The sequence below is a fragment of the Macaca fascicularis genome, chromosome X (assembly GCF_037993035.2).
Source record: "Macaca fascicularis isolate 582-1 chromosome X, T2T-MFA8v1.1".
NCBI classification, from domain to species: Eukaryota; Metazoa; Chordata; class Mammalia; order Primates; family Cercopithecidae; genus Macaca; species Macaca fascicularis.
The window spans coordinates 117,297,026-117,318,668 of NC_088395.1; the positions used below are offsets into that span (position 1 = coordinate 117,297,026).

The 21,643-nt window shown below is 37.5% G+C and overlaps 1 protein-coding gene across 8 annotated transcripts in view; it reads right to left on the minus strand.

The window, feature by feature from the left end:
• The window catches only part of CHRDL1 (chordin like 1), a 121,418-nt gene extending 100,316 nt beyond the window's left edge, over positions 1-21,102 (minus strand). For 4 of the 8 annotated variants that reach the window (XM_045384503.2, XM_005594368.4, XM_005594370.4 and 1 more), the window contains exons 1-2: positions 21,029-21,102; positions 17,412-17,539 (exon numbers count right to left, since the gene is read on the minus strand). In XM_045384503.2, the coding sequence (XP_045240438.2) occupies positions 17,412-17,505 (94 nt within the window). In that variant the 5' untranslated portion in view covers positions 17,506-17,539; positions 21,029-21,102. Of the gene's footprint in view, positions 1-17,411; positions 17,540-20,973 lie in introns of all 8 variants that reach the window. The other 4 variants (XM_074029367.1, XM_074029365.1, XM_074029366.1 and 1 more) reach the window with 1 other exon arrangement.
• Between the last annotated feature and the right edge of the window lie 541 nt (positions 21,103-21,643).

Below are 21,643 nucleotides of genomic sequence, written 5' to 3' on the forward strand. Positions count from 1 at the left end.
CAACTTCACAGAGATACAGAATAAAACAGTGGTGACTATGATTGGTGTAGAGGGGTGGAAATGGGAGATACAGGTCAAAAAATACAATGTAGCAGATATACAGGATGAACAAGTCTTAAAGATCTAACGTGCAACATGAGAACCATAGCTAATGATAGTGTACTGTATTCAGAATTTTTGCTAAATGATTAGATTATAGCAGATCAACTGAACAATGTGCCTCTTGGATGTATTCAACTGAAGAATTTGTCCCTGGATATTTGTACTAAAACATACTAAAACCAAAAGTCAAAATATATTGTTTAACACGAAATTTTTCTCATATATACAGTAAAAGTAACCATCATATTAGTTAACAGGATATTGTTCTGAGACATGTAATAAAAGGGAATTGAAAGCATTGTTCCTAAAATAGGATTTGGCAATCTGCAAGTAATGGCCTAGACCACCAAGTTTCATCAGATGCAGTTCAAAGTAATGCTTGCATACTTTGCAACAGAAATTGTAGTTATCAACCATAATATGGACCGAAATTCTAGCCTCTGTGACTTCCACAGACCATACCAATAGAAGATGAAGCTGCATTTTCGGGGATATGTTGGCTTTTGTGAAAAAAATATTCTTTTCAAAAGGAGACCCAAGACACTTGGCAATGTGGTGAGCACATTTCCACAAACAGCCATCTTTACATTGGTGTCATATAAGGGTTGGTGACATGAGGAACTTTCAGGAGTCATGGATAACAAATTATGCTGTTTCAAGATGTCAGTAGCTGGTAGGTTTGAAGTATTGACAATAAGAGGATGCAGTGTATCTTGAAATAAATGTCTATCCATTGGGAGAGGTGAAATAAAAATTTTCTCAAAAATAAAACCACTAAAAAAATAAAATTTGAATTTCACCTTCAATGGTTGGTCACAATTGAGGAATCTGACCCATCAGAACTGATGAATTTGACTTGAAGGGACAAATTGTTCAATTAATATGATTATAACTGCTCTTGTGGGGGAAAATGGATAATTATGTAAGATGAATAAATATACTAATTTGTTTCACTATAGTTACAATTTTTATGTATATGTATCTCACAACATCACGTTGTATACCTTAAATGTACACAATAAAATTTATTAGAAATATTTATAAAAATAAAGTGGTCTCTTATAGACAACACATAGTTGGATTTTGGGGATTTTAAATCCCCTGACAGTTTCTGTCTTTTAATTGGTTTATATAGACCATTCACATTTAAAGTTACTATTGATTTGCTAGTTTAATATTGACCGTATTTGCAATGACTTTCTATTCATTGCCCTAGTTTTTTTATTACTTTTTTTTGTTTTCCTTTCTTTTTCTGTCATCTCTGGTTTTAACTGAACATTTTATATTATTCCATTTTCTCTCTTCTCTTAGTATATCAGTTATACTTTGTTTAAGGAAGTTTTTAGTGGCTGCCCTAGAGTTTACAATATACATTTACATTAATCCAAGTCCACTTTTACTTTTAGATGACACTATACCACTGCATGTGTAGCATAGGTGTGTTCTAACAGAATTTTCTCAATTCCTCCCTTCCATTCCTTATTACACCTGTCACTCATTCCACTTTCCCATAAGCTACAGACATGTAAGACACCACTGCTATTTTTATTTTGAACTAACTGTTCTTTATTATATCAATTAAGAAAAAGAAAAAGATTTTATTTCACTTATTATTTTGCTAATGTTCTTCCTTTCTTTAAGTAGATCCAAGTTTCTGACCTACGACATTTTTCTTCTTTATGAAGAATTTTTGTTAATAGTTCCTGCAAGGAAGGTCTACTGGTGACAAATTCTCTCACTTTTTGTCTGAGAAAGTCTTTATTTATCATTTTTTTTGAAAGATAAATTCTCTGAATACAGAATTCCAGATTGATAGCCTTTTTGTTCCAACAACTTAAATATTTCACTCCTTTCTTTCTTTGCTTGCAGTTGCTGAAGAGAAATTTGATGTAGCCATAAACCGTGGGGGGTGGGAAAGTATTGTATAAATATTTTAAATGTATTTATGTATTTTTATATGTTAAATTAATACTTAATTTTTTAGAGCAGTCTTATGTTCACAGAATTGGGAGGAAGGTACAGAGATTTCCCATATACCCCCTGTTACCACTGCCACACATGCATAGTGTCCCCAATTATCAATATCCCCTGCCAGAAAGGTACAACTGTTTCCACTAACGAACCTACACTGACACATCATTATCACTCAAAGTCCACAATTTACATTAAGGTTCACCTTTGGTATTGTACATTCTATGGATTTGGACAAATATATAATGACATGTATCCACTATTATAGTACCAAAGAGAGCAATTTTACTACCCTAAAAATATTCTGTGTTCTGCCTATTCATTCCTCTCTCTTGCCTAACCCCTGTCAACCACTGATCCTTTCATTGTCTCCATAGTTTTACCTATTCCAGAATGTCATATAGTTGCAATCATACAGTATGTAGCCTTTTCAGATTGACTTCTTTCACTTAGTAATATGCATTTACATTTCCTCCATGTTTCTTCACAGCTTGATAGCTCATTTCTTTTTGGTGCTGAATAATATTCTAGTGCTTGCATTTACCAAAGTTTATTCATCCATTCACCTACTGAAGGACATATTGGCTGCTTCCAAGTTTTGGTAATTACAAATAAAGCTGTTATAAACATCTATGTGCAGGCTTTTGTGAGACATACATTTTAAAATTTGGGATGTAAATATCAAGGAGTGAAACTGCTGGATCATATGGTAAAAGTATGTTTAGTTTAGTTTTGTAAGAAACTTCCAAACAGTCATCCAAAATGGCTGTACCATTTTGCATTCTCATCAGCAATGACTGAAAATTCCTGTTGCTCCACATCCTCACCAGCATTTGGTGTCGTCAGTGTTCCGGATTTTGGCAATTCTATAATAATAGGTGTGTAGCGGTATCTCACTCTTATTTTAATTTGCATTTCCCTGATGACATATGATGTGGAGCATCTTTTCATAAGCTCATTTGTCATCTGTATACATTCTTGGGTGAGGTGTCTGCTAAGGTCTCTGGTCCATTTTTAAATAGAGCTGTTTGTGTTCTTATTATTGAGTTTTATGAGTTCTTTGTATATTTTGGATAACAGTCCTTTATCAGATATGTCCCTTGCAAATATTTTTCCTAGTCTGTGGTTTTTTATTTTCTTGACAGTGTTGTTTGCAGAGCAGAAATTTTTAATTTTCACGAAGTCAAATTTATCAACTCTTTCTTTCTTGGATAGAACCTTTGGTGTTGTATCTAAAAGGTAATCGCCTGGAACAGAATAAGGAGCTCAGAAATAATGTCACATACCTACAACCATCTGATCTTCAACAAAGTCAACAAAAACAAGCAATGTAGAAAGGAATCCCTATTCAATACATGGTGTTAGGATAACTGGCTTGCCATATGCAGAAGATTGAAACTAGACCCCTTCCTTAAACCACATACAAAAAGTCAACTCAAGATGGGTTAAAGACTTAAATGTAAAACCTAAAATTATAAAAACCCTGGAAGATAACCTAGGAAATGCCATTCTAGAAGAAGGAACTGGCAAAGATTTCATGACAAAGATGCCAGAAGCAGCTGCAACAAAAGTAAAAATTGACAAGTGGAATCTAATCTAACTAAAGAGCATCTGCACAGCAAAAGAAAGCATCCACAGAGTAAACAGCCTACAGAATGGGAGAAAATATTTGCAAACTATGCATCTGATGAAGGTCTAATATCAAGAATCTGTAAGCAACTTAAACAAACTTACAAGTAAAAAATAAATAACCTCATTAAAAAGTAGACAAAGGACACGAACAGACACTTTTCAAAAGACACACACGCAGTCAACAAGCACATGAAAATATGCTCAGTATCACTGATCATTAGAGAAATGCAAATCAAACTCATCATTAGATACCATCTCACACCCATCAGAATGGCTATTACTAAAAAGTCAAAAAATAACAGATGCTGGCAAGGTTATGGAGAAAAGGGAAGGTTATACACTGCTGGAGAGAATGTAAAATAGTTCAACCATTGTGGAAAGCGGTGTGGTGATTCCTCAAAGACCTAAAAACAGAACTACCATTTGACCAAACAATCCCATTATTGGGTATACACCCAAAGGAATATAAATCATTCTACCATAAAGACACATGCGTGCATATGTTCACTGCAACACTATTCACAATACCAAAGACATGGAATCAACCTGAATGTCCATCAACAGTAGACTGGATAAATAAAATGTGCACATATACACAAATGGAATACTACGAGGCTATAAAAAAGAATGAGGTCATGTCCTTTGCAAGAACATGGATGGAGCTGAAGGCCATTATCCTTAGCAAACTAATGCAGGAACACAAAACCAAATACTGCATGTTCTCACTTATAAGTGAGAGCTAAACAATGAGAACCAATGGGCAAAAAGAGGGTAACAACAGACACTAGGACCTACTTGAAGCATGAAGGTGGGAGGAGAGAGAGGATTAGATAAAATACCTATTGAGTACTATGCTTAGTATTTGGGGGACAAAATTGTCTGTACACCAACCCCCAGTGACACACATTTGTCTGTATTAACAAACCTGCACATGTACTCCTGAACCTAAACTAAAAGTTAAAAAAGTAAGTCATTGCCAAATCCAAGGTTACCTAAATTTTTCTCTTATATTATCTTCTAAGAGTTTTTTGGTTTTGCATTTGACACTCATGTTTGTGTTCTATTTTGAGTAAATGTTGGTGAAGGGTGTGAAATCCATGTCCAGATTTATTTATATTTTGGATGTGGATGCCCAGTTGTTCCAGCACCACTTATTGAAAAGACTGTTTTTCTCCATTTAATTACTTTGTTAAAGATCAGTTGATGATGTTTATTTGGGTCTATTTCTGGGCTCTCTATTACATTCCCTTGATCTATTTTTCTATTACTTTGCCAATAACTCATAACTTTGATTACCATAGTTTAATAGTAAGTCTTGAAGTTGGGTAGTGACTTTGTTCTTCTTTAATATTGTGTTGGCCATTCTGGGTTTTGCCTTACCATATACACTTTAGAGTCTGTTTGTTGATATCCACAAAATAACTTGCTGGCATTTTTACTGATATTGTATGGAATCTATTCATCAAGTTGGGAAAAACTGACATCTTGGTAATATCGAGTCTTCCTAACCACAAACATGGAGTATCTCTCCATTCTACTTAGTTTTTATTTCTTTCATCAGAGTTTTATAGCTTTCATCATATAGATATTGTACATATCTTGTTGGATTTATACCTGTTTCATTTTAAGGAGTCTTTATAGAAATAATATTGTATTTTTAATTTCAAATTCCACTTGTTAATTGCTGGTAGACAGAACAGCAATTGACTTTTATATTAACCTTGTATACTTCAACCTTGCTATAATCACTTCTTAGTTACAGGAGTGTGTTTGTCATTGTTGTTGATCCATTGGGATTTTCTACGCAGAAAAACATGTCATCTATGAACAAAGGTAATGCTGTTTTTTCCTTCCCAGTCTGTATACCTTTTATTTCTATTTCCCATCTTACTGCATCTATTGTTGATTTTCAGTTCATTCAGTTTTTTTTTCTTGTGACAACAGGAATAGCAACCTCCAAGATCACTGTGTATCAGACTGGAAACAGGAAGCTCTTTCTGATTTTTTTTCCCATGTGTTATGTGTATAAAGGTTTTATTACAAAATTAACAGCATACATTATATACATTTTATAAACTACATTATAAATTAACATATCAGAACATTCCTGTGACATTAAATAGTTTCCCCATACTTCCTGACTAATTACATAGTTCTAAACCAATACACAGCTGAACCACAATTTATTAACCAATCCCCTATCTTGGAACACTGGGTTGTTTCCATTTCTTTCCATTAAATAAATTATGACAAAGATCCTTATATATAAAGTTCTGTTTGCAACATTAGGTATTTTCTTAATGCAAAATCTTAGAAGTAGATTTCTTGGGTCAAATGTTTTGAGTACTTTCAAAATTTTTATTTACGTTACCAGACTACCTTCCAGAAAAGCTGCAGTAATTTACTTTCCCATTAGCAGTGAGTGAGACTGCCCAGCAACGGACTGTTTAAAGTTTTGGCAACTTGGTAAGTAAGGGAAAATCGAACCAATATTTCTTTCTTTTTCTTATCAGCAAGGTTGAATATATATTCATTTTAGTAACCATTTTTATTTCCCCTTTTATGATACTATCATCATTGTCAACATTGTTATATTAATCTCTATTTGTGGGCTAAAAGTAGGTGCTCAAAATATTTATTAGTTGAAAGAAAACAGAACATACTTTTAAGGCAGAATTTGAGTGTTTTTCAGTCAAGTCTTAGCAATACTTTTTAAACTTCTGTTCCACAACATTCAAGGACATGGTAAGAAATATTTTAAATATGTTAATAATCCCAGCATATTTAACTGACGAGAGATGATTATGAATTTCCCAAGACTAACATCTAAATAAGGCATCTTTCTCTACCATTTCGGTGAGATGAGAGTTACTGTTTCTGTACAATAAATGTGTAGTCTCACTGACAAACATTTAAGTGATTTGCTTTTCACATATACAACTTACTTCAACATTTCAGAAAGAATCTGAGTATACATGTGGAAGCAAATCCTACAAGGTGGCTCCTTCAAATGGCATTACTAGGCTAGCATAAATATTCATACTTATATGGGTCTGGGGCAACTAAAACTTGAATGGAGGTAAGCTAAAAGTTACTTTGTAGATTTAAATCCATTTTGCAGAGTAAGCTATAACCTGTATATTATGCATTTGATTCTGAATTATTTTTCTTGCTTGGATTAGCTCAGAGGTTGACATAATATTTACCTATTTAAAATATGAAACTGAATAAATTTTTCTATCAGCTATATGTTCTGCATGGTTGAAAAACCTACCCTTTTCTTACTTGATAAAGAAGAAAGGGGATAATAAAAGATAAAGACCACTGAAAAGACTACTCAAGCACTAAAATAAAACAAGCTATACAAATGTGGGTTTCAAGTGCATTTGCACATTTCCACATTTCCAAAACTCTCTTCCAAACTGTTTAAGATTCTGACTTGCAGGAAAGTCTGCTTCCAAAAGGACAGTATATATTGATGTGATGAGGAAGGTATTCTTAATATGTAACTTTTAGCCAAGTTGCTATCTATTCTCTAAAAAGTCTTTAAGATAGATTATTTCACTGATACTATTAAATGGATCGCTTCAATATATGTGAGTTCACCATTATTCTTGAAAACCACAGATAACCGAAATAACTGATTTCAGCCAATAGATTACACCTTCCCCAAATTCAGCCTCTAAGGAGTATTATTAGACAAAGTTTGAAAGCTGAGCCATCTGAATTTTCTGCCCCTAATTTGGCTCAAAGGCTAGGAGGTAGATGATAAGTGTAAAAAGCAGCCAGGGAACCAAGTGCAAGAAAAATATAGAACCAAATGAGAATGGTGATAACAATAATAAAAACAAGTTATATTTGTTGGGCATTTCCTATGAGGCAGGATCTGCTCTAAGGGTTGTACATATCTCAATTCACTAAATTCTTACAACAACCCTACAAGGTATGTCTCATTATTGGCCCCATTTTACCACTGAGGAATCAATGGCACAGAGAGGTTTGGTAACTTGCCCAAGTTGACATGACTAATCAAGGTATGGAAATATAATTCAAACCTATATCTTGTAGCTTTAGAACCAAGGACTATAATAACCTTTACAGAATTCTGCCTCTCCTGCTACATAGTTGGTAAGGTGCAGGTCACTGTTTTTAGAACTTGGAAAGTAAAGAGCTTCCACATATTATTTACTAACCTTTTCTCAAATTATTTTTCCACTATACCTTTTTAATACAGCTTTGATCACCTTTTAAAAATCAATGTTGTTTGTAGTGAAGTCAAGTAATACTCAACAAAGACTATATAAAATAGTGCAGCTGGCAGAGACTATTTTGCATTTTTGTATTTATATCAGTGACAATACATAATGTATAAAATAGTGCTCATGCTTTTAAGGGCTTTGAAATCTTGATGGGAAGACAAGATTACCCCAGCTAAAAGTTATTTTTCATTCTCTTTAAACCTAACAGCACTTTCCTCATTTGTTCACGTGGCATTTATCTCACATACCAGTGTCTTCCAAACTATGCTTCTTGAGGATGCAAATATCTTACTCAAACACTAAGTGCTGATAGAAACCTGATCTAAAATGAAAACATAATGGTATTTCATCAACTGTATTGGTCTTATTATCTCAGCAACATGGGATTTGGCTAATTATGACCCAGACAGAAACCTACAGCTCCTGGAAGGAGTACATTTAGGAACTGAAGGCAGACAAGGAGCTGAACAGTAATGCCATTAGTGCTATTAAACAATGCTTCTGCAATTACTGACACTCATATTTTTATAGCACATCAAAAAAGTAAACACTATAATTTTTTTTTTTTTTTTGAGATGGAGTTTTGCTCTTGTTGCCCAGGCTGGAGTGCAATAGCACAATCTTTATTCACTGCAACCTCTGCTTCCTGGGTTCAAGCAATTCTCCTGCCTCAGCCTCCCGAGTAGATGGGGTTACAGGTGCCTGCCACCACGCCCGACCTCAGGTGATCTGCCCACCTTGGCCTCCAAAAGTGCTGGAACACCATAATTTTTAAGACAAGTTTGAGCATGGTTGTCTAATACTGAGTGGTTAGCACAATTATACTAATTTCACCATGAACACATTGGACAATCAATAAATTTGAGAAACTATGATAAAGTCAATTTCAGTACATGCTTATAAGTTTGAAATTTTAAAAAGTTGTTGACATTACCCAGGAGATAATTTAGTGAGTTATGCAGTATAATCAATAATACATAAAACTCCAGTATATCATCTTGGACAAAAAGCACAAATCAGCTCATTTTATTGAAATAAGGATGCCTCGCCAGCTTCCAGGAGATACGTGCAAGAAAATTAAGGTGATCACTTGCCAATAACAGAGAGATAGAAACTGGAGGATGCATGACTTACTGCTAACTAATGGTGTCTGAGAGTAAAATTTGGTCCCAAAGGAATTCCAACATGTGAGATGGACCTTCAACCTGCAACATCACAGCTATTTTTCAAACGTATCAGCTTGCCCTAATTAGAGGTGGCTATTTCTGCTACTTTAGGGGCCCCTGTTAATAGGAACAATGATGACAAAAAAGTAAACAACAACAGATACGTGTCACTATGCCATCAATGTTTTGCCAATCATTACTGACCAGCTCCCAGGATTAGGCAAAGGTCAGTAACTTCATCACCAGTCCAAAATCAAGAAAAAATTCCCAAGAACTGTTTTTGGTAAGAGCTATTACTGTAGACACATTGTCATGTAAGTATTACAACAATATTTATTCTATTATAACACGTGGTCAGTGGAAAAAAAAGATGAATCTCTGCTATTCATTATATGAGCGGACACATCAAGTAAACAAACTCCTTTTAAATTATTTATTTCTTAAAAAGGCTACTAGAAGAGTGAAGAAAAAATAAAGGCATAAGTGCTTCTCTTCTGTCACTTATCAAACTTGAAGTAGAATGTAGGAAGGGCAAGATATAGTAGTTAAGGGGAAAACGTTTCTTATTTCTCTGACAACTGGATTTCTAGAGTTGAAGACTCTGTGTCATATTTTCTCAGGACTTTAAGACTTCATTTCCAGTCTGCGGACACCAGAGAAGAAGAATGTAATGAAGCAGCAAAATTCTCCATCCTGTGTATGCAGCTTTTTCCTTCATTCAGAAGTTAATTATCTTTTTCCTTCTTGCTGGATCTCCTGCCCAAAATTATATATTGAGTATTTTATGTTTTTTTGTTTGAGATGGAGTCTTGCTCTGTCACCCACTGGAGTGCAGAGGCACAATCTCGGCTCACTGCAACCTCCGCCTGCTGGGTTCAAGTGATTCTCCTGCCTTAACCTCCCGAGTAGCTGAGATTACAGGCGCCCGCCCAGCTAATTATTTTTGTATTTTTAGTAGAGACGGGGTTTCACCATGTTGGCCAGGCTGGTCTCGAACTCCTGACCTTGTGATTCACCTGCCTGGGCCTCCCACAGCATGGCCCTCTCACTACTTGCTTTGTGGTTATTTCACTTTCCTATTAGCAGGTGGGCAAACCCATCAAAAGGAGATCCTTTTACAGAAAGGCTGCTAAGCTGGTGAAATCTGACCTTAATATTTTTTCAGACAAATATCATCTCTTTCATGTCATATGACTTAGGACTTTGGGCAAAAATAAAAATGCCTGTTCAAAAAACCAAATTGTTCTTCCTATCAGCACTGTAGCGGTGCAAATCTCTGTGAAGGGAGACTTTCTGTTTGATCAGGAATACTTTTGTTCCCTTTGGTAAAGAATAAAAGTTGAGCTCTTGAACTTTCCACAATAGAATCAAATATGTATATCCTGCAACTGGTATCTAAACCACCCAGCTTTCACTTACAGACATCATGGGATATCTCTTCACTACAGGTGCATTTTAGAGACTCCCATTGTGAATTGACCTTAAGTGAAACAACTCAAAAACAAAAAGCCAAATACTGCATGTTCTCACTTACAAGTGGAAGCTAAATAATGTGTATATATGGACATACATTTTGGAAAAAATAGACACTGGAGATGTGGAAAGGTGGGAGGTAGGAGAAGTGTGGGGAATGAGGAATTACCTGTTGGATACAATGTACACAATTCAGGTGATGGCTACACTGAAAGCTCAGACTTCACCACTACGCAAAATATCCTTGTAACAAAACCGCACTTGTACCCCCTAAATTTATATAAATAAATAAACAAACCCTGATCCATCCTGTTTAAAAAGTGCTTCAGTTTTGTAAACTAGTATGTTTGTATAACTGAGCTTAGAAAAAAAGACTACAAGTATATGTATCAATTAACTATGGTTATCCATACACATTGTGATTACTGCTCATTTTTGTTTTCCTTATACTTTTATGCACCTTTTGAATGTTTAACAATGAGCATCTATTTTAAAATCAGAAACAAATCATGTTAATAGAAAGCTTGCTTAGGGCATCTGATAGTTGACAATCCAGTCTAGTAGACGTGTTAAACATCTATTTAACATTTCCATGTTCTATCCTCCAATTTAGATCATTCAAAGGGAAAGTACCTGGAATGCATTTCCTTATGCTTATAGAAAGTCCTTTATTGAATTATAATATTTGCCTTCTTCCTTTACAGAGGGTCAGTAAAGAAACGCCAAACAGACAATTCTATTTTCTATGAAACCAAGGATACCCAGAATGTACCTTATTCAAACATCCCATGATCAATACTGCTTGAGTGGGTTAAAGGTGGGAATAATCTCTGTAGATGAAACTGTAAATTTTCTCTTGACAACAAACCCAAAGTTTCTCTTTTCATCCTTTTGGGAGGCATAAGCCAAATTTACATTATAAATGCTATAATCTACTAAACCAAATGTTAAAAACATCTATTATTTCTATTTTCTTCAGATGGCCTCTATTTTATTTCATCTTTAAAAACATTATCTTGCTCCTATTCTTTCATCTCTAATGTGTATCTAATCTTTCTAGAAGCGGACAGGCTACAAATCTTAAATGGATAAAATATTCTTTGCAATTACCTTGTGACAATATTAAACATCCATATGGTTTGCTCCAAGTGCACAAAACCAGGGCCTTTGTTTCCCTTGTTCCATCTCCCCAGCCCCTATACTATTCTTTAGTTTTCAGTCCAGAAGTCAATAATTCTATTCAATTTGTAAGTAGTGAATCTTTACTTCAAAGAACACGAATGACTCAACCAATACCACATGACAAACAATGGAAGACTGACCAGAAACCAGGTCTCTTGACTTTAAGCATAGTCCTCGTTCCATTAAACTATGAAAACATTCCAATCCTACTGAGAAGTCAGGGAAATATAAGAAGCATAGACATAGAGGCACATACTTTTAACCTTCCTCACAATTTTCCTTTGGTTTAGCTAATGTAGGTTCCTGAAAATTTTTTTAGTCCTTGTCTCAGTCTTTTAATTCCCAAATAGTATACTACCCCTCTTAGGAATTTGGGTTAGAAAATCTTCATTTATTTACTTGGGTCATCTCTTATGTATTAAGTGGCTGCCATGTATAAAGGACTGGGCTTCTATTCAAGACAATGAACTGACTTTCTCAAAGAATTCCAGGAGGCAGATAGGCATAGTGAACAGAACACTTAATTTGGAGACCTGGGTTTTGGTTCTAGCTATGGCTGGGCCTTTCTGCTTGTCCTTGTACAAAGTCACTTGACCTCATTGAGTTTCAAGTTTCTCACCTTAAAATTAAGGGGATAATATCTTTGACTTGTAAGAGAGTTGCTCTAATAGCAACCACTTACGAAAAACTTACTATGTGTCAGGCACTATGCAAAGCATTTGGTGTACACAATCTCGTTTCTTCTTCAAACGACAATGCTCATGCTCATTATGCTATTATTTCCCCCACTGTACTGATAGGAAAACTAAAGCTGGAGAGGTTAGGTAACATTCCCAAGGTACGTAAGTAAGTCAAGGAGCTGGGGATTGGATCTAGGCTAACTACAGAGCCTCCATTACAAAACCTACTGCCCCCTCACCAAAATAAAAAAGAATTAAGAGTATACTTTGAAAAGCATTAAGCTATCTAATTTTAAGTATTCCTTTCTTCTACTTCCACTTAATTAAACTTCTAAGATGTGAACAGGTCCACTAATTTGCTTGTTCAACAATCACCTCAAATGTCCAAGGGAGAATCTGGAGCAGGAAAACTCACACCTTCCTGGCTGGCTCTCACAATAGACAGAGAAGTTCTAAGTGGGCTTCACATGTTTCAAACTTTCTAAGTATCTTCTTCCTTCCCTTCAATGTTTTGGTGGCTTGCCTTTCCTGAGAAGTCCAGAGGCCCAGTTTTAGCCAAATCTGAATGTTGGAAGCTTTTCTCTTGAGGAGAAAAATAAGTGACAATCTGGTTCCTTGAAGATCCAGTTAACTCACCTTGTAAAGCAGGAGTGGACTCCATGAAATACATGAACAATTTCTCTCTCCAGAACCTTTGCCAGACTTGGCACAGGCTGGTCTATTAGAAATACATAATTGAATATTCTTAACAACTCAATTCTTCAACCTCACTTTGATCAATAGTTCATTACCTAAGTTAGATCTGCCAAAGGGGCAAACTCTTCAGCCCATTTGTCCCATATTTGCATGAATATTATGCTGTGAATGTTACGCTCCTTTGAACTTCAAAAGAGTTTCCTGGCCTCATTGACTACAACTTTAACAACAGAGCATAATGGAGTTATACAGAAGGACCTTTTCCCAGCTAAAGACCTCAAACCTTGCTGATGCTGAACAGTAACAAACTTTTATGTAAGCAACAAATGGCTCATTCATCCATTGCAACGCACTATCAGTATTTTCGGGTTTCCTGAGCCTGTCTTGCCTCTTATAAGAGAAATTGTAACTATGGCTAATTAGCTACCAGCAAGTGGCAGCACCCACCTTCACCATTCCTTGTGATGAGCTTTCCACAAACAAAGCATTTTTTCCACATCTTCAGATTTCTGAATCAATTGAGTGAGCATCTTTGATCATAATGGCATCCCCCGTCATTCCACCCTGATGCCCCAAATAGGAGAGCAAACAGGCTACAAAGCCCAGTTCTTGACCTAAAAGCTTATATTCTAACCAGCCCCTGCAAGATAAAAAAACTTTGCCTTCTTTTGGTAAAATGGTGTCAGACAAGGAGAGACATGAAGAGTTTATGACCCATACCTACTCTTACCCATTTTCTGAAGTTTTTCCAGTTGCTTTCCTTTTTAATTTTAGAAAACCCCTCTATTTCTTCATCTACTCCCATACCAACTTGTCTCTAGAATTGCACAGTAAAAATATGGGAAATAAGATGTACTTTTACTTTAAAAAGAGCTTTTCTCCTGTTTTAAAAGTGAAACTTGCCAATTGTGGAAATTTTGGAATAGACAGAAGCATAAAAGTGAGCAAAAATAACATTCATAAACCTACCATCCGGAGATTTAAAAAAAATTAGTTCCCCATTGCATACCATACGGGAATATAAATTTCAGATGGAATAGAGAACTATGGGTAAAACATAAAATTATGGCAGCAGTAGAAGAAAATATAAAAATACAGGGTGAGAAAGACCTTCCTAGGAATAAGAAATCCAGAAGCCATACAGAAAATGAATGACAGGTCTGACTACATAAAATTTTAAAACTTCTATATGGGAAAGATACAACTTAAAAATTAAAACAAGCGGCATATCAAAAATAATATTTAAAATATAAAAGGTTAATAAGTTTTTAACAAATAAATATCACAAGCAACCAAACTAAAAAATAGACAATACACTGAAGAAATAAAATTGAACTAATACATAATTGAAAAGATGCTGTAGAAACAGAAAAGTACCAAGAAAAACTGACAGATTATTTGTCCTATTAAAATGGCCCCGAAATATAAAGATTGATTATAATCTTGGTGAAGGAATTAGAAATGTACTTTCATACGTAGATGGTGGGAGCATAAATTAATACAACTTATATGAAGGGCAATTTGGCAGTACTTATCAAGATTAAAACTGAACATGCACTTCGACTATTTCTCACAAATACTTGAATAAGTGCCTAAAGATGTTCATAAATGCCTTACTTTTAATAGCAAAAACCGGAAACAACCTCAGTATCTACAAATATAGACTAGTTAAACAACCCAGTGCAAACTTACGCAACTGCAAACTATGCAGGCATTAGAAAGAATACGGCACTATTATATTACAATGTATTGACATGGAAGGATGTCCTACACACATTATTGAGCAAAAGCAAGTCACAGAAAAGTGTATATAATATCCTATTTTTGTAAAACAAAAACTTGTACAGACATGTATGTATAATTTTATAAAACAAAGAAAGTAGTTTGGAAGAACACACAGCAAACCACTAATAATGGTTATCCCAGGAGAGTGGAATGGGAGTTTAGGGATACATGTTCCATATGAAGCTCAGATGCTTTCATGTTGTTTTGCATAATAAGCATACACATTAATTTTATAATTTAAGAAACTTAAAAATAAGTTAACAAGCATTTCTCAGGGCCGCCAAATTTTCAATAAACAATGTTTTTAATGGTGGCATTACATTACATTACCTGGATCATTTTTGTAACTATTTATCTATGAACTGACATTTCCACTGCTTCTAACTTCTCACTGTTAGAGCTGCAATATAAATCTCTGTGCATGCATATTGTGTGTGTTTGTGTATGTGCATGTATATATCAAGGCAACATACATAGGACATATGCTTTGAGGTTTTCCCTTTAGCAGAGATGATTTTGCATGTCTTCAGAACAGTTAGCTTGGGCGTGGACACAAATAATGATGCTCAGTGGCTCATTAAGGGAAGGACCATGACCTTAGCCTCATCGTCTGACAATAAGCCTGAAACACTGGACCAGATCTGGTGCCCTAGGCCATCTGTTACATAATCAATTTGGCACCAATTGAATATCAAAAGGGCTTGGAACAAATTCATCTGCACAAGGAAATATTAGAAAGTAGTCGATTTGGGTTTATAATTTTTTTTTAAGTCACATCTTTCTTTGTCTAAGTTTCATGGACAATATTATTCAATTCTTCATAAATATGAAAGGCTTTCCATAAGAGATGGTCTTCTGAGAGTTACAAGCTTTCCCCATGAGGTCATCATTAACAGGCTATAAGGGAAGTTTCTCTCTAAGACAGGAAGATTATTTTGTATAAATGTAAGGGGTACAAGTGCAGTTTTGTTACATGGATATATTGTTACATGGATATAAAGTCTGGACTTTTAGTGTAACCATCACCCAAATAATGTACATTGTACTTATTGAGTAATTTTTCATCCCTAAGCCCAGCTAATTGTGAGCTGAGCTGACAATGCATGGATGCTTCTGTCACATCCACTTAAATCAAGGAGGGCTTCTAGAAGAGGAGGATTCTGAGATGAACCATATTCAAGCGGTAGAAGAAGGATGCAATTTGAGGGATACAAGAGTAAAGGCTGATCCAAGCTTCCTTGCTGAGATCATGCCCCACTAAACTTCCTTTTGTGTCCCAATCATACTAGATATCACCATAGACCGCTTATGCTCAAAAGCCTAATCAAAAACACTATTAAACACTACTTCTCCCAGGAAGAAGACGACATTTACTATGGAAATTGTAGTAGGACAGAAACACACTTAAGGATGGAATAGGCTTGGCACTGTTCTCCTTGTCAGCAAGCCTTCTGCCTGATCTATTTAACTTATGTGATAAAAGAGATAAAGGTTTAAGTGATGGGCTTCAGATGCTGCTTCAGTTCCTACCATGAATATTTTCACAGCTCCTTCTCATGAATAAGTTCAGTGGAGCAGAGAATGCCCCTCTTGGACCAATTCCACTTTGTGCTTCTTTTGATGCTGTCAAAAAGGAGAACTAGAGCTTAGGCTTTTCCTTCAAAATTAGAGCAAGTATCTACCTCAGAGGTGGCTGCAAGTGGCCCAAAGAAGGTAAGACCCACACTGTGCAAAGGCAGCAAGAACGGAGATGTCGACGGTAACTGATAAATCTCCTAAACGTGGCAGCAAGGAGGGTTAATTATCCCCCCGCCCCCACTTCCTGCCACTCTCTGCTTTCTCCAATGTGTTAGCCCATTACACGGATCGCTGACTTTCTAGAAATATTCCCTGGCTTTGCAGGGATGTTCTTTTCAATAAATGGCATCCAATTTGCTAACGGTCCCTGGAATCTCAATTTCCTCAAAGGATTTTTCATCTGAGCCCAGTTCATAGGAAGGTTTCGTCCTTCCTCATTTTTCAGCGCAAGGGAATAGGCAGAGACTGCTTTTCTTTTTCTTTTTCTTTTTTTTTTCTGTGTCATTATTTTTCATAAACTGAAAGCCTTTGCTGAAGAGTCTGAAATTTGGGAAAATTCCAGCTCATCTGTCAGATATTTCTAGAGTTACGTAAAATGTAATGAGATTTGTATAGTTTACAACAGGAAAGAGAAAATAAGCTAATGTGTCATATGTTCTATGAGACAAAGACTACATGATAATCAGAAAAACAGCCCCAAATTTAGTTGGCCTGATTCAAAGCTCTCATTCTTTTATCAATTCATGCATAAATCAGTAACATTCACTTTCTTCTCTTAGAATAATGGCACGGCCACATTTGGGCTAAATCACAATTGCTACAGATTATAGCCACATTTTCAAAGACATTATAAGAAGTGTATTATTTTCCAAATGCAAGACACTTACGTTTTACTTGCTCTGTTTTGCCTCCTTCTAGGAAAAGAAAGAACAACAAGGAAAAGATGTATTTCATGCCTCCCATTTTCCACTTTTTACTCATTTGGGCCACTGCAAAAGGTGACAGAACCTTCAAGCTGTTGGGAAGAAAGCAGAAAAAAGACTTAACACAGATCTGGAACTGATAGAGGTCACTGATGCTCAGGCTTCTAACCTGCTAGAAAAAATAATGCCAGAGAATTTACATAAGTGTAAGTATTGTTTGCCTGCACAAGATAAAGGACTTGCCTCTCCTGTCTTGCAAAGCTTGTGGGCGAAAATTCAAGTGAAAGAGGGTGCATTCCTATCCAAAGCTGAGGCTAAGTCCTTACAGGCAAGTCATAGGAAAATGAAAATAAATTTTGAAATCTTCCTTTCTAAGGGAATTAAAGTTGATTTCTCAAGAAATTTTTTTGGGAGAAAAGGAAACTTTAGTTTGCTAAAGCGGTTATTTTAGCAAACAAGGTAAAAGTAACAGGCATGAGACCAAGCAATTTCTGAAATGAAAGTTAACTAATCTTAGCTTCAAGACTACTTTTACCATTAATCCTTTAGGAATGAAGTACAAATTGATCAGTTTCTTGTCTGTCCTCTATGAGATCTACAAGGATCTTCGGTTTGGCAGCTAATGTTGGAAAAGATAGATGTAATTAGCAAATGGATGCAATTAAACACCTGAAAAGTTTTATTGCTTAAAATGTTTCAGACATATTCCTCCCCCATGAAGTCCATCGTAAAATGGAGATTTCAAATGGGCCATTTTTGGGGGAAATTGGGCAAATTAAATAGATAATTTGTTTACCTTGCACCACCATGCAAAAAACCACTAAAACAACTACAGTTCTTCAAAACATGAGATTGGCATTCCCAGTATAAGGAGTAGAAATCTTAAACCTTTTCAACCTTGGAACACAGAAAGTTTGCAGTAGCTCATATCTAGTCATGGGTCATTTCCACAGACTTTAGAGTTTGCAAAATTCTTCCAATGGGTGATCTGAAAATATTGAAATGTTCTAAAAACACCAGATTCAATCTGAATGGGAAATGAACTCATTGATCTTTCCAGAGAGTCCAAACTAAATATTGCACATAAAGAACTTGAAGGAATGCAAAACGATCATTTTGGAGAGCTGAATATGTTTGGGCTCTGAAGTAGGTGCACAGCTCCTATTTAAATGCTATGAAGTTGCCTGGGTCATTCAAAATCCACGGTTTCAAATCATGAATGCATAACCAAGGAAGAACTGATGATAGAGTAATTTGTGCTATCAGGCAAAATTTGCAGCACTGTCTGCCTTCTTTCTTTACCTCCTCCCTGCTCCTTAAAGAACCAAATTCTCTTAGGACATGTTCCTACCCATCCAAAGTCCTGAGTTCTGATGTCTTGGTCCCCTCTGTGAGTTTGTGGCCCACTTTCAATCACTCAGAATGTCACTGTCCCTTGAGGGCTACCATGTTTCTTTGAAACAAAACATTTTCATTAACAATTTAACACAGCTACCCACCTCAGTGAGGTTCTTCCTGAGCCTACTCTAATAAGTTTATTCCCCAAGCCTCTGAAAGAGAAAGATTTTTAACCACTTTGGATTTCAGTGGGTGTTTCTGAAACCATGGTTTTAGGGTCTCCCCATGCAAGAATCAACAGGGCTGCTTTTCTTGTACAATGGTTGGGCGATTCGGTGAACAGTAGCATTGCTTCCTAACTCAAGTTGGCAAGAAAGCAGCTCATAGATTTTTTGCCTTTCTTAGGTCCCAACTAATATTATAAGCAAATAAAAAAGTTGGTAACTAGAGAGCAATTAATCTCTTTTGGCGTTCCTGTCATCTGTGTGGCCTCCCAGGCTGTGATGGAGAACATCAGAAAATGAATCGCTTTATAAATATTCACTTTTGATTTACAAGATCCTGAAGTCCTGCCTTTGTATTCTGTGCAGAAATATGAACCAAGAAGAGTTCCCTCCCCAGATCTCCTCACTGTTCAATTTCTCTTTATCTCTTCAGCTTTTTCTTTTGGGGAAGGGGGTGGTTCAAAACATGTGTTGGGACTGCAGCAGTAAACAGAAGCAAGCACTGCTCAGCAAACTTAGCCGACTCTTATTCTTGCAAAGAGCCAAACTGTCCTTAATTTTTCAAATTATACTTTGACCCAGTTAACTGGAGTTATTTCTGCATTAACTCTCTGTCTGCTTCACACAGGCTGTTGTGCCATTGAACTCGCACTGGCTCTTTTACAGGTTACTTAGACATATAGCCATTGACATGTTTCAGGGGATCCAGGACCCAACAAGAAAGCAACAACAACAAAAAAACCAAAACTCTGCAACACTGGTAGTGGAGGTGGGATGGGAGAATTCCTGTGTTTTACAAGATAAAGAAATGTATCAAGTACCAAAAGAAAGGTATTTATTAAGGTGCTTCCATGAAACAAGTATTCACATTGTTCATTTGCGTTAAGCAAAGTGATCAACTGCTCCTCGCCCAGCTGTGACTGCAAGGCAATCTGGGCCATCAAGTGTCAGGAGCCCACTTTCAGAACAGGTCTCCTGGGTAGAACAGAAGCAAAGAGACATATCCACAGGAAGGATAAGGGATGAACACATGTCAGCCAGTTCTTCACGCCCCACAGTGTCTCTTTAATCCTCCCGAGAGGCTTGACTGACCTTGTAATCTCACATTGACTATCATCTGTGGGACAGCCCCTAGGGTAGCAATTTTCTTTCCGACAAACAATAAGAAAGACACTGCAGTCTCAGGCCCTTGTCCATCAGCTGAAATCCTCTCCCCACTCTACCACCCAGCAAGAAAAGTTCGGTTAACTGGTGGTGTGTTGCCACTGAAAATGGCAGTTTTAACCCAGGGTATCTCTTGTTGGAGGAAATGCCTTCATTGCTGCTTATGACTGCCAAACAATGCCTCGCATTTGGCTTGCAAAACACCTTTCTATCATTTCATTTCATTCCACACAACTTCACCTTCAAAATGGGCACTGGGGGTACACAGAGAACTCAAATATCTTTAGTGGCAGGGCTGGGAGGGACTGGAAAGCAGCCTTTCCGGGCCCTATGCTCTGGCAATATACCACGTTGCTTTCAGAGCCTAGTGTCTCAAATTCTGACCCCCGTAGTCAGGGCCAAAAAATGAGGCAGATGGCCAAAGCACAGGATAGGGAGCCTTTCGCCCATCTACTCTGTTACATTAACTTTACCACATATTCATCAGCAAAATGAGAAAACAGGCTCAGGAACACAGGCAGTGATTAAAGGGACTGCAGAGCCCCTTGGGTAGCTCAGGGTGGAGTACCCAAGTGACCTCTCAAAGCGTCAGAGCAGAGAGAAATGCAGGCCGAGTGGGGAGGGACGAGCTGTGAGTTCGAATTCAGAGACCCCCAACTTGCTTTGGTCAGAAGCCTTGGGCCCCACCTCCATCCAGGTTGGTAGCTGCTGGACCATAGAACCGGCTGGGGTGGCAGGGGAATTTGGGGCACCCTGGGGAAACTTCCAGGGACGGCTCCGACTAAGAGAAGGCAACCCACCTGTGCAAAGGCTGGAAAAGGTGAGGGAAGCGGGCGCCGGGCACTGCTCACTAACCTGGGCACTGGCCTCCTCCGTCTGCCACGCGTGCACGCGCTCCGAGCTCCCCGGGGCGCTCTCGTCCGAGGTCTGGGGCTCGCAGGTTGTGGCGAGAGCTAGAGTGCGCGCGAGGGGGGAGGGGGAACTCAAAAGTGGGTGGGAGGAAAAACATCACCGCCCTCACACCACGAGGGAGCAGCGGCTTGCTTGGCTCCCGGGGGCAGAGCCAAGGCGCGGGCGCCGCGGCCCGGGGCCACCTGCCCGCCCGCCCGCCCGCTCGCTCGCTCCCCACTTGGCCCAAAAAGCCGGCCACTCGGCGCTGGCGGGAAGTCCGCAAGCACGCAGCCGCTGCAAGCACGCACCCTTTCTCCGCCCCGGCACAATGGCTTTATTTCTGCTCCCCCGGCCCGAAAGTTTAAAAATCGTTAGAAAGTGTGAGACTCAGCCGGCTACTTTCCCATCACACACCGCCCCCACTGCAGGCCCCCCTCCTTTGGCTAGGAGAGCGTTGGGGTCTTAAAGGGACCGCACAGCTCCTCCGGTCCCTCCTCCCACTCTGCACTGGATGCACCTAGGAGCTCCCCACCACTCGCGCACGCCCTGAAGATACCGACTACCCTCGGACTCCCCTGC